This window comes from Schistosoma haematobium, chromosome 4 (assembly GCF_000699445.3).
Source record: "Schistosoma haematobium chromosome 4, whole genome shotgun sequence".
NCBI lineage: Eukaryota > Metazoa > Platyhelminthes > Trematoda > Strigeidida > Schistosomatidae > Schistosoma > Schistosoma haematobium.
The window spans coordinates 11,023,608-11,037,020 of record NC_067199.1 but is presented as its reverse complement, the minus strand read 5'-3'; the positions used below and the strand labels follow the sequence as shown (position 1 = coordinate 11,037,020).

General features: G+C 32.5%; 1 protein-coding gene across 1 annotated transcript in view; it reads left to right on the top strand.

The window, feature by feature from the left end:
- MS3_00007374 (uncharacterized protein) overlaps window positions 1-11,153 on the top strand; it is a 43,811-nt gene extending 32,658 nt beyond the window's left edge. The window contains exons 9-11 of the mRNA XM_051215639.1: window positions 2,826-5,078; window positions 7,284-7,826; window positions 9,664-11,153. Of these exons, the coding sequence (XP_051066169.1) occupies window positions 2,826-5,078; window positions 7,284-7,826; window positions 9,664-10,217 (3,350 nt within the window). The 3' untranslated portion in view covers window positions 10,218-11,153. The remainder of the gene's footprint in view (window positions 1-2,825; window positions 5,079-7,283; window positions 7,827-9,663) is intronic.
- The last annotated feature ends 2,260 nt before the right edge of the window (window positions 11,154-13,413 follow it).

Genomic DNA, 13,413 nt, shown 5'->3' with positions numbered 1-13,413 from the left:
CTGAGAACTTTCAGCTTTCAAAGTATTATGTTGAGCTGTTTGATTCAGTCATACACACTTCTTACGACTAACCAATCCACGATGAGAAGATAGAAGTAGAAAGGCTTACTTGCCAGGTTGAATTATAATTTATATAAATATCATGGTTATTACACATTTACCCTCTCTTAACTAAGTAGGGACACATGGGATGAGACCTTTACTAGGATATGACCGACTTCGTTCAGTCGCATGCATCCTACGTACTCTCTCACTTATCATTTGGGATTAAGAATACACATGATATGTCTGAATATTCTCAACCCCTTATACAATGAGCTCATTACTTTTAAGCTACTAAGTTAAGATTCAATGGTTCATTTTATCAATTTTAATTAATTCACGGCATAATTTAACCATCACTCAATCTCTGTAGTGTTATATGTCTTTTTTTTTAAACATTTCTGATTTACCACGTAATCCAAACTCCTCACTAGAACTTCACAAGTCCCTCCAGATGTGAACCACTAGTGAGAATACGATTACATTAATTTGGTTGATTTGATTGAGAGTTGCTTTTGTCAGGGGTTAAAAGAACACAATTTTCTACTACTCTGTTTTTTAATAATAGCACTCCAATCGATCTCAATGTTTGATAAAAAAATAATTTCCACAAATGTCTCAAACAATGCACAAATTAGAGTAACAACAGTAGTCAATAGTTTTTTTATACGAATCCATATTTGTTACAGTATTCTTGAATTCTTTTTACACTTAGAAAAGACGATTTCTTTTGATTTTCAATTTTAATAAGATGTTCACCAAGTGGATCAGTAGGACCTTTTGCTTGTCATTAAAGTCTTTTTAATGAAATTCGAATTATTATTGAATGTAAGAACTCGATGTTAACAGTGTTCAACTTTTAGTATATCGTCCGATTTTGAACTCGCCGCCTGGATTCGCATTCATCCCATTGTTGACGTGCACACTGTAACTTGAACCCACTGTTTTCTTCTTCAAGCCCCAACTCATTACCCATCAAGCAACTGAGTATCCCAGCCGTTGCTGCTACCTTGACATGGAGGCAGGGCTTGTTCATTGGGATGAACCGATCGGAATATACTGGCTGGAACATTCGTTCTTCAAGGTCCTACCATGCCAGGCAGATCGGTTGAAGAACGGCAAACTAAAAGCAGCAAACCTAAGGTCCGAGGGCGAAGTCGTACTACCAACTGTACAGGGGCGTGGTGACAGCAAGGCGTTCCTTCCAGACAACCAGCATAAAATCAATGATGCCCACAAAGGAAGGGTGGGGTTAGAAAAGATCGACCCTAAAAATGCACACCTCGCTTTATCTCACGGATATCCGTCTCCGGCGGTAAGGTCTCAATAAGTACGGAGCTAACATGAAAATTACTCATAAAAAGGTCATGTGTGACTGGCCTCAAACAGTCATCCCTTGGGCACTGCAGTCAGGCTTTCAGATCACTAAAACCACTTCTAACCTAATCCCATTTTCCAGGTACCTCTAGAAGAACCTTTCCACGATGTGGACAACTGGGAAGTGATAACCACCCTCATACCCCTAACAGCACTCAAGACCACTGTATTCATAATTAATAACTGAGTGTAATTAACCTATAATTTATTCAACCACTTACTCAATAACCGCTTCTCCTACTTTCCTCTTATTCTTTTGGTTCGCGACTGTGGGTTCTACGCATTCGATCACCGATAGCCGAATACTATATTAGCCGCAATCAATTCGAGGACGTACCAGAAAGCAAATATTTTCAAGATAATTGTGAGCTGCGATCGAAATTGACAAAATATCACAATATTGAACTGTTGATTGTTTTGCATTCGCCTTTCCAAAGCCATGAAGGAAAATGCCTGAGAGATACATTTAAAAAGCACTAGCTTTGTGTGGTTACTGCAACCTGCTCCACAAGTGCATGCAACCGATGGTGTCATTGACGAAGAGTTAAAGAGAACTCAGTGTAGAATATTTCCTCTCCAGCAATATCCATTAATAAAGCTTTACAATTGTATTGGTATTAGTTTAACACATTTACCAGTGTCTTGAGAGACGAATGGTATCGCATTACAAAGACTGAAGTTATTTAGCCTTTATTTTTTTAACAGACCCTACACGTTTTGTTCATTTTGTGGATAATTGAAGTAAATTAGGCTTCGGTTTGATGTCATTAAAACGTTATAACTGTTCTTTCTAATAAGCGTTTTTTTTACCAAGGTGCTTTTTCATAGCAAGGTGTTGCTAACTTCACGCCCGACCCTCTTCCATTATCCAAATATGGGACCGGCACTAATCCTAGATGAAGGTACAGAATCAAAGCTTGATAATCTGTGCCGTCAAAAATTGTTTAGAAACATTAAATATAGCAAGGAGATTATGCAATGATCTAACAGCCAATGAAAAAGATGTTTATAGATGAAAAGTAATGGCTCATGAAATCAATACGAATAAATGAATAATTAAATCTTGTAATAACAACTAATTAATAATTCTTAAAAAAGATATTTAGAAAAGAATTCAAACAATAAAATATAAAGTATGAAAGATAGAAAAATGGGTTAATACCATGGTAAGATGAGAGATTAAATAGGATAATTTTGTACACATAAATTAAACTTGAATTGATGAACTCCTAGAAAGTTGTTTTTTAGTATCACATAGATTTCCAATTTGTATTCCTTTTGAATTAATTCATTTGGTGGTTGTATGAAATGAGTTTTGAAAAAGGAAAGATTCTGATGAAAGGATTTTTGAAATTAAATATTATGCTATTTTCTTAGTTCATTTCATTGAATTTCTATTTTAATAGCCTCTAAAAATGAACCATTTGTTATGCAAATAAATAATCTTCCAGTTGGTAGTCAATTCTTAGCAAGTCATTTATTAATTCCTCATGCAGAATTAACAGCGAATTCATCATTAATTTTTAATAATTATTATCAAAATGATTTTCAATTGACTAATAAACAAGATTATAACAAACATACTTCACTTCATATTAATAACAATAATAACACTACTGTTAATATCAATAATGAACTTACACAACAAACATCTCTTACAGAATTATCTTCTAATCATTCTTCTCCTACACCACCATCTTCAATTTCTTCTATGTATAATAAGGATACAACAATGAATTCATCAAATTCCATGCTTGATTGGTTATCTTACACATCATGGGCTCATCAAACTATTAAAATACGTAAACATGCTTGTAAAACATGGCAGTTAACATTTGATGCGAATCAACCAACTAATGAACAAATTAATTTATTAAATGAAAATTTAAAGAATTTACAAATGACTGAGAAAGAGATTACAACACATTATGAAAAAACACGTAAATTCTCTGAATATGATTGTCGTATCGGTTTAGATCCGTATAAAATTTACACAGAGTATAAATGTTTTATTAATAGAAATTGTTATACAAATTGTGATCTGGAAATAAATGCTAATGAATTACATGCGAAAGCATTGTGTAACGCAGCGACAAAATTGAATATTGACACAGATCTAGATTTAGATGGATCAGAAAATTTAGATGATTGTCCTCCTGTTGCTGAAAGTGATCAATATACAGATCAATCACAACAGAAACAACAAACGTATCATGAGAAATTATTTTCTGATCAACAAATTCATAAAAGTGTGTCTGTAAAAAATCCTATATGTATGTCCCACTCCATTGATCATAATCTCTGTACATGTTTTAAGAAACCTAAAGAATCCTTTGAAAATTCAACTGAGACATCCATTCATACGAAATTATATGACAAATCTCTAATTAAATCATGGTATTATCTTAATTTCCTGGATTCATTAGATATTAACGAACAGGTAAATGTACATAACCCTTTTAACAATGTTATCGATACTACTAATATTGAAGAGAATAGTAAAATTAAACAAGAGAAAACGCATCTGCAATCATTAGTAGGTGGTCCATCAGAGTGCCCGGAACAAACTTTACACAATGAAGAATATATAACAAGTTTTATGAATTTTAACAGTAACAATAATTGTTATTATAGTGAAGACAAATCTTGTGAATTAAATAAATTTATTGAAAAACTAGAGAATTTTTCACCTGAACATTTGATGGCCAACTTTAACATACTGGATGAAAGACAAGAACAGTTAAAATTTGATAAAAAGTATTTTAGAAATACCAACAACATTAGTCGATGTAATAGTTTATCCAGTTTACATAATTTTGTAGATGAATCATGTCAGTATTTTGATAAATTATTTGGTCGATTAAAAGCACCTAGTCTACAAATATTACCCAACCAAGTAAATAATCATGAACTGGAATTGTTTGATATACCTTTAACTGAAACATATCCAATGTGTACACCTCAGAAAAGTACATCAGCATATTCGACAAAGGGATTTTCCGATTTGCAGTTAGACAAGAGCTGTAATAAAATAACTCAAAGAGCGAAATCTTTAACTAGGGATGAACTTCACAGCAATACTACTACTACTACTACTACTACTACTACTACTACTACTACTACTACTACTACTACTACTACTACTACTACTACTACTACTACCAATAATAATCATAATCTTGATCGTCATCATCATCAACACCGTGATAATTACTGTGAAATGGGTTTTAATCATGGTTCATTAAATAACCTTATACAAACTCGTTTAATGAATGATTCAAACAGTCATGATAATTTTAATAGTCCATGCTCATTAGTTTTGATGTCATCAACGGATACCAAAGAAAAAGTTAAAGAGATGAATAGAGATTATTTAATAAATTATAATCAGTGTCATTTATCTCCATCAAGAGTACAAATGAATTGTCCTTATAAAAAATCAAGTATTTCTACAATCTCATCAACAACATCTGGTGTTTATTTAGAAACAATACGACCAAATTTATCACAAAATCCTTATAATAATAAATCATTAGGATATAATGATATTGATCTGAACGTTGATCATAATCATAATAATAATACTGGTACTAATACTACTGATTTTAATACTACTCATAAAAATTCTATGGATTCTTGCACAAATTATCCAAATTTAGGTAAGTTTTTTTGAAATCATCATTAAGAATTTTACAACTTTAAAAAAAATTTATTTCTCTTTTTTTTAATGGATTCGAAGAAAACGTATTCTAACTTGACATTAATTTTTATTATTTTAAAGAGTTTGTTATTTTCACTTTTCTTTCTCAGATATAAACTATTTTACATAACTAAATATGTATTTCATTTCTTTTGATGATAGATAATAAGTAGTTTATGAAAGCGATCAAATAATGTATTATAAATCTTCATTATCACATACATTTTTGAGTAAAGAAAATTTTTCTCTATTCAATAGATTCAGAATCTCTTTTTGTGATGAATTTACCAAGTACATAGATTCTTGCCCGAAATGTAGACAATGGTGTACGATGGCGCAACTTCGTGGATTGATTGAAGTTGGACATTAACACCGTTGGATGCCGGCTCAGTCGTCTAGTTGGTTAAGCGCCTGGCTCGAGACTGACAGGTCCTGGGTTCGAATCTCGCGGGGTGCGGGATCGTGGATGCGCACTTCTGAGGAGTCCCATACTAGGATGAAACGGCCGTCCAGGTTTTCCATGGTGCTTTAGTTTCAATTGATTCATGATTTCAACTATTGAACTTTCTAAAATCTCCACAAAACTCCTTCTGATGAAATATATTAGATGAAATGGAGTTTGAATTTGCAATTTGTCAGTTGAAAGTCGAATACCTTAACCATATTTTATCTATGAGTTCCGAATTTTGCTAAGTAATTAACCAACTGAACTCATGAACAGAATTTGCATATCTCGTTTTAACATATATTCATATCGAACTGAATATTAACATCATCTAGTACAATTTTCTCCGACTTGTGTTTTTCAAGAAAGTCACTGCTAACATGTTTGTTTAATCTTATAAAATAGTTCACGTACTCAGTCGCCATTGTAGGATGGAGCTACAAAATGTAATCATAGTACTAAATGCGCACCACTAACTTGACTCTCTTTGACTTTGAATGACTATCTCTTGTTTATTCACCAATCACAATCTCACATGTTGACGCATTTTTTCTATCCTCTATTCATTGTTCACTATGTTATCTATTTCACTTTTTTTCCCTCTAATAGACTGTATTAATTTCTGTTTTTTTGTGTACAAACAGTGTTAATTTCTGTTTTCGAAACAGATAATATTTATCAAGCCAAGTAGCTTACTTGACTATGATCAAGCTAAGATTTTGTGTTTGACAGTCAAAGGATTAGCTTGGAATTGCATCTGTGCGGAATTACTACCCTACAGGAGCTTTTCTTGAAAGTGTTTGTAATGTTGTACATTTATTAACTCGGAAATTCTTGATACGGGTTTTTATCAGATTTGAATCCACTTCCTTTCACTGCAAATGCGGATGTATTATTCAACAAGCTACTGAGTATAGGTAGCCACTAACTTGTACAACGGGTATAGATATATTTGTATCAGTATATAATTTTCCGTTACCAATATTTAGAACCTCCACTGATCAGTTTCTGTTGCCATATGTGCATCGTGATGTAGAATGTGGCTTCAAATATTCTGTAGTTTGTGTTGAAATATTGGCGTGATAGTCTGCTCACGACCTAGCCAGGAGTAACAATCAGTCCATGAAATCACTGACTGTCCGTTTGAGGAATTTTTATAGGTTCAGAGTACCCGGCTGGGCTCCGCAATATGATCATGAACATTGGTTAGGGTCGTTGGTTCTCATTATTGAGGACCAATAACAATGGCTCAGATACATTTAATCTTTGCCTTCATTTATATCTTGAATTTTAACAGTAGTAGCTTGTCTATTCCCATCAGTTTTAATATCATAAATAAAATCACTCTTTCTTCTGATTTAATATTTATACTACTATGTATCTATATTGCGTGGCATCTTAGGCAGTTATTAGTCTCTACCATGCTCATGACTTATTGATTGATTGTACTCTAGGAAGGTAGATATTTGAATATTGACTTCAAATTTGACTTATTATCAGACTTTGTGTATAAATTCTTTCTATGTTTTTTTTATTATTTTGACTAATTTATTTTTTCACAGATTGAAATCATGAGTCAGTACGGTCGTTCAGTGCTTCCAGGTTTTCAGTGGTGGTCTAGCTTCAACTGACTCATGATTTCAATCTGTGAAAATTTCTAAAAATCTCCACAAACCCCTTCTGATAATTTATTTTTCCCTCGTTTTCCTTTTGTTTCAGGTCCATTTTTAACCACTTTATTCAATCGCTTAGAAAATTTCACCAATAATTGTTTTTATGCTAATCTCTATTTAACTAACCTAATATCTAGTCTTGCCTCTTATCCTATACCATTATTACGAGCTATTCTGTTCCTAACAAATACAACACAATTTGCACAATCTATGGCGGCGGCAACAAATACAAAACATTTCAATACTCAAACCTTTAGAGCCATAAACGATAATGTTCTTTATTATTTACCATATAATATTTTATGTTTAATTAAAGAACAAATTGAATTGTTCACTGTATTGTATACTAGACAAGTTAAATATTTCGGATCTTTGGATACATTGAATGGTTATAGTTTTGACGAATTAAAACAAGAAGCACGTCGTTATTTAAACTGTGAGACAATTGATTTATCTAAATTATCAATATCAATGGATACATCAACAATACCTTTAGGAGTAGAGAAAAAAAAGAAAAAATTAAAAAGTACAAATATTTCGCATAAAGAATCAAAAACTTTCACTACAGATAAACAAAATATATCACCTAGTAAGTTTTTAGTCATGATCGTATTTTTATGAGTTTTCGCTGTATTTCATCATTGTTTTTTCTTGAAAATCTAAAATTACAATGTAGCTGATATGTCTTGTACTTAAAAGCTTGGACGCTAACTTCTTAACCGTTTCCACAGAAACCTTCTACTATTCAACCTTAAACCAAAGGCACGAGAGTTTGGTAAAAACTTTACATCCCAAGTTATCGCATGTAGGAAAAACAAAGGTATTTTCGATTTTACATTTGATCTTAAGCTGCTAGAAGTTTGCAGAAGTTAATTACGCCTGTTACCCTTCATGGAACACAGGCCTTTCACCAGGATTCTTCAACCTTCTCTGTCCTGGTCTCTGCTTTCCAGTTAATTCCAAATGCAATTCATCCTTTTGATGTCTGTCTCCGATTCCCCATATAATATGTTGCTTGCTCTTTGTCTGTTCTGTTTCCCTTCAAGATTCCATGTTAGCGCTTGCCTCGGGATGCAGTTTGGTGATTTCCCCAATATATATCCTACCCGCCTCCAGCATCTTCCTAATTTTCTCTTCAGCTGGAAGCTAGATTTTTTCTCTCACAGTAGGCTGTTGAGTATCTTGCATAGACTACTGTTTATAAATACTTGTACATTTTTGATGATGCTTGTATTAGTGCTCCAAGTACAATAGAACGGTATCGATGTTGAATAACAGTATTTTTTGTCTCAGATGTTTCTAAACTGACAACTAAATCGGGAATTTTTTAATCGAATATTGATAAAATGATCATCCTTTTCCCGAAATTCTCTTTTAAGCTTGTAAAGAATCCTGATCGGTAAAAAAAAATTTCAGTAATTTTTAGGCTTCTGAAAACGATCAAGGAATTTTCGCAAACTCTTAACAGTAACCCGATTAGATTATGTGGTGACGTTTTACAACAATTTATCATAACATTTCATAGTATTATTTATGAGTGGAGCCGCTATCCACAACCATACTTTCCGCTACTAGTTAACTGAATCGCCTATCAGGACAAAACGCGCGTTCTGGATTCCACTGCTAGGCACCGTTCAACTCTGCTTATAATTCCTGTGATTTCAGGCGATATCGAGGCAATGTGAACAGGATGTACATATTCCAATAACAAGTTGATCAATCGCAGTCTCAAACATCAATTGGAGATTCAAACAACCAATACAAAATAAATTCTAACTTTATAATGTTCCATTAAATGTTGTCACCATTACATACAATTTTAATTTACTTAATTGTAATATATCTGATTGAGCCAATTAGTGGTTTTTTTAAGAAACCACCACTCTTCTTACATATATACTTTACTATAATAATTCCCATATATCGTTTCCAATTGTTTTGTTAGCAATAAATTTATTTGATAAGTTTTTATACATGATATTAATTTCGTCCTTAAAATCACACACACTGGTCAGTATATCTGAAATAATTGAGTTCTATTCGAGAAATGTTGTGAACTTTCCATTTAATATGGTCAATGTTTCGATTGTTTCATCATTATGAACTATTTCTTATTGCACACAAATTATCTACGGATGTTCAAAAAAGTTTCAAACTAGCCCATCATTTTATGTCAACAATTTCTAACTATTGATAAATATTATCAGTAGTATGCTGTTGAAGTTGTAATTCCAAGTGCCTCACAATTCTTGCTGTATAAAGATGATTTGAATATCCGACATGCAGCTAAGTCATTGAAAATGAATCCACCACTTCTCTCTTTCGTCTAAATATATTTAATTAGCTTAGCACTATGTGTTTCAATCAAACATCAATAAATTCATATTTTCTAATCGTCCTCTGTTTGTCCTATTAATTTATTGCAGTGATGAATTCGAATAGACGGTCATATTTCCGGAAATGGTTTAGCCTTTCTTCCAAATCTAATAATAATAATAACAAGAACTCAGATATTATCAATACTTCTGGGAACAATCTTAAAAATACTAGGAGCACAAATAAAAATCGTCTTAAATCTTCTAACACTAATGTATTAAATCCAAAAGATTTACTTGACTTCTCACAAATTCTACAAAAACCAATGACAGAGTTTACTTTTCTAATCGACCTGGACAGCAATTATCAACAGTTAATTAATATTTTGTCTGACCAGGAGGCTACTACTATTAGTGGTAGTAGTAGTAGTAGTAATGGTAACAATGCTCAAAAACGTCGAAGAAGTTTTCGATTGTCCACAATAAAACGGCTAAAAACCAATGTAAACACTGAAGATAGAATAATGTCAATGATGATGATGAATACGGAAAATTCAATACTTGATATATCTAGAATACAAAGAATGGTATTATGTGCAGTTATATTTGAAGATTTTTGTAAAGAATTAGCTGCTATCTGTACAGAACACAGTGTTCAATGGTGATAACCACCTCTTCTTCTCTTATTATCATCTTGTCTTCTCTATATTTTTTTTGTGAACATAGATACATTCACTTATACCTTCATGTACCTTTTCTTTTAATGATTCAACCTTATTTTGCACTGATATTTCCACGTTATTTGTGTGTGTGTGTTTGTTTGTACTTACCTTTAATATGTTTACAATTAAGAAAATCCTACCTGTTTTGTTTTTCTAAAAAGTTGTTGTTTTTGGAATTAGATCAATGTCTATTATTTTTTTGAATCGAGGATGACAATTTTCTAAAAAATAATATGTGACTGTAGAAAACATAATTTTCTATGGAAAAGGAGATGTATGATCATAATTGTCTTTCACTGACTATATGTGATTATTATTATTATTATTATTATTATTGTGTATTTGTAAAGAATGGTAAACGGGGAAACTGTAATACGCATATCAACAGAGGTAAAAAGTTTTTTTATATATTGATATATGTTTACACTTATAAATTTTGATTTTTCAAGAAATACACAGTCATAACATTATTGTGTCTTTTTACTTTTGTTTATTCATTATACCATGACGAATTTATTTTTTGTGCTGGTTTATCCAATTACGATTTTTCTGTTTATTTGGTTTGTTTCTTGTTGTCTTTGTTTTCTTTTTTTTCTAATAAGGTTTCATAAATCAATTTGTCTTTTGTTTAACATAAATAATTTGTTACTTAACACTCTTGTGCAATCCAATCCTCTTATTTTATGTTAATAATAATCTGACAGCTGGTTTACTTTGAAATAAATATTTTGAATGAGCACCGTATTTTCGACTGGTTCTTTTTTGCATTTTATTTTATATAACTCAGGTTTGAAACAAGTAATATATTTGTTTTTGGTTGAGATCATGAACCGATTGATGTTAGACCACCGTTGAAAACCTGGAAGCACTGGACAGCCGTCTCGTTCTGTTGTGGGACTCCTCAGCGGTGCGCACTGAAGATCCCGCTCGCAGGATTCGAACCCAGGGAGAACACTTAACCTACTGGACCACTGATCCGGCATCCAATGTTTTTAGTGTCTAACATCAATCGGTTCATGATCTCAATCAAAAACTTAATAATCTCCACAATCCCTATACTGGTAACATATTTGAATCTGTGAAGTAACCAGAAACTGTACGTGTAGATTAGATATTCGCAAAGTAGGATTATTTGAAATGATTTCACAAAAAATATAACAGTTCATGTATAAATCTTCAAGAATATTATTTAAAACTCAATCTCATGTTCTAGTGGACCAATTTAAGTATAACCAAATCATGACACTAGGTATATGAAGGGTTTCCACAGAATTCGCTCAGGAATACTGAAGTTAGATTTCAGGTGACAGAAACGAATTTTCGAGACATTTCGAAGATTTTAAAGTGATTCGGCCACGGTGTAATTTGATGTTGATGGACACTGAGGTATCCAATTATGATATTCAGATGGAATTAACAGATCTACATGTTGACAACAAGTTGAATGAACAGGCCTAAGAACAAACTATTATTTGAAATATATCTCACTTATAATGTTCGTTATTTTAGATCAAATGACATCTATTAGATAAGCTTTACATGTGGTCACTTCAGCAAGTTGAAATTCAATCTCATCGTAATCTGTATTACTACATGCAAAATGATTTCTGATTACATTAGTTCTAAGAGCATAAAGCGGAGTGATCCGAATTCGAAACCAATAGAAAACATCGATTCCCTCAAGACTAGATACGCGTTATTAGTGGATTCCAACTAGTGCAAATGATGTGGTCTCTATTCTTTCAATAGGACAGTACTTCAAACATAAATAAATAGTTTCGATATGACTATGAAATAATTTATTTGGGTTATAACACGAAATCGGATAACGCGCCTCAAATATTTCGTCTATTTGTGTTAATTAGTTAGTAAGGTAATATATTGCTTTATTTTAAAACTATACACACATTCGAGTGTCTTAATTTCAGGATATTGCTGTTAAAACGTAGGAATGCTAATTAACAGCGTGATTCAGGAAGCACATTTTAAAAAAATAGGATTCAACAGTAAAATGAGTAGTATATAATGTATATTTTAATTTTTTTTGGCAAGGAACTCGTACAGGATATGCTTGTTTGTATGCCTAAAAACTCTAGGTTTTCCTTTTCAACTTGCTCCAAAGCTTAACATCATTGCACGTTAAAGTAGCTAAGTATATGTGATACACTATTGTAACTTTTTGAGTCAATAAATCTTTACAGCATCCTCGATTGACTTACCATTGTTATCTGGTACATAACCCCCAGTCTCAGTTATACTCATCAGCGGTGTGATCATATGTAAACTATTTTTCTAAGATACTAGATACTAAGAACTTACACATGTGCTTAATTACTGATCTGTACCATTTTGGTAGCTAGAACTATTTGATAATAACATTCAGAATGCTGCAAGTTCCAGACTTAACTGAGCAGTTCTTTTATACAGTAGTATCAGTTAGATTGCTTGTAACTTCAAATGTAGTAAAACTTGGGACAAAAACCATATTGGATTAGTTCACTCACGATCATTAAATGAAGTCACTTGACTTTTGTTTTGAGTTATTTTTCTACGTCCAGACTATTTGGTTGGATTCAGTGCAATTCTCATAACCATCCATCAGAGACATCGGGTGACATGTGTTTGCGAGGTCCAGAAAATGTCTCGAAAAAGCCAAAAAGGCTCTTAAAACGTTAAGAAACATCTTATCCAATCAGCATTCAATAGAAGTTTTGCTAGAAACATCGAGAAAGTGAAAATTCTCATTTCGCGTTTGTAATTGGATGACTACCTGTACTGCTACTATGTTTAGTAACGTTCCAGAAGCCGAAGGCTATCTAAAAGACTATAAATATCCTAGGTTTTCTGTACATAAACGAACCTTTGGAGTAGAGCATTTCGCCCATACTTTGCGCCTCTTCTCTAGTGTTCAAGTCGCTGTATAGATTTAGCTTGGAGGTGACTAGAAGAGCATGAAAACCGAATCTAGCGTTCAATCTAAAGACTTATCACTTGTCTCGAAATCGATCTCAACGGCGTAGATCCATTCACTCTTTGCCTTCTCTTAATTTTCTTATACATTTTTATTCCTTGGATTCATTCTGTTTCCTTGAACCATAATATCAATGCCTAATGTTTTCTACTACTGTAGTGAACAAGA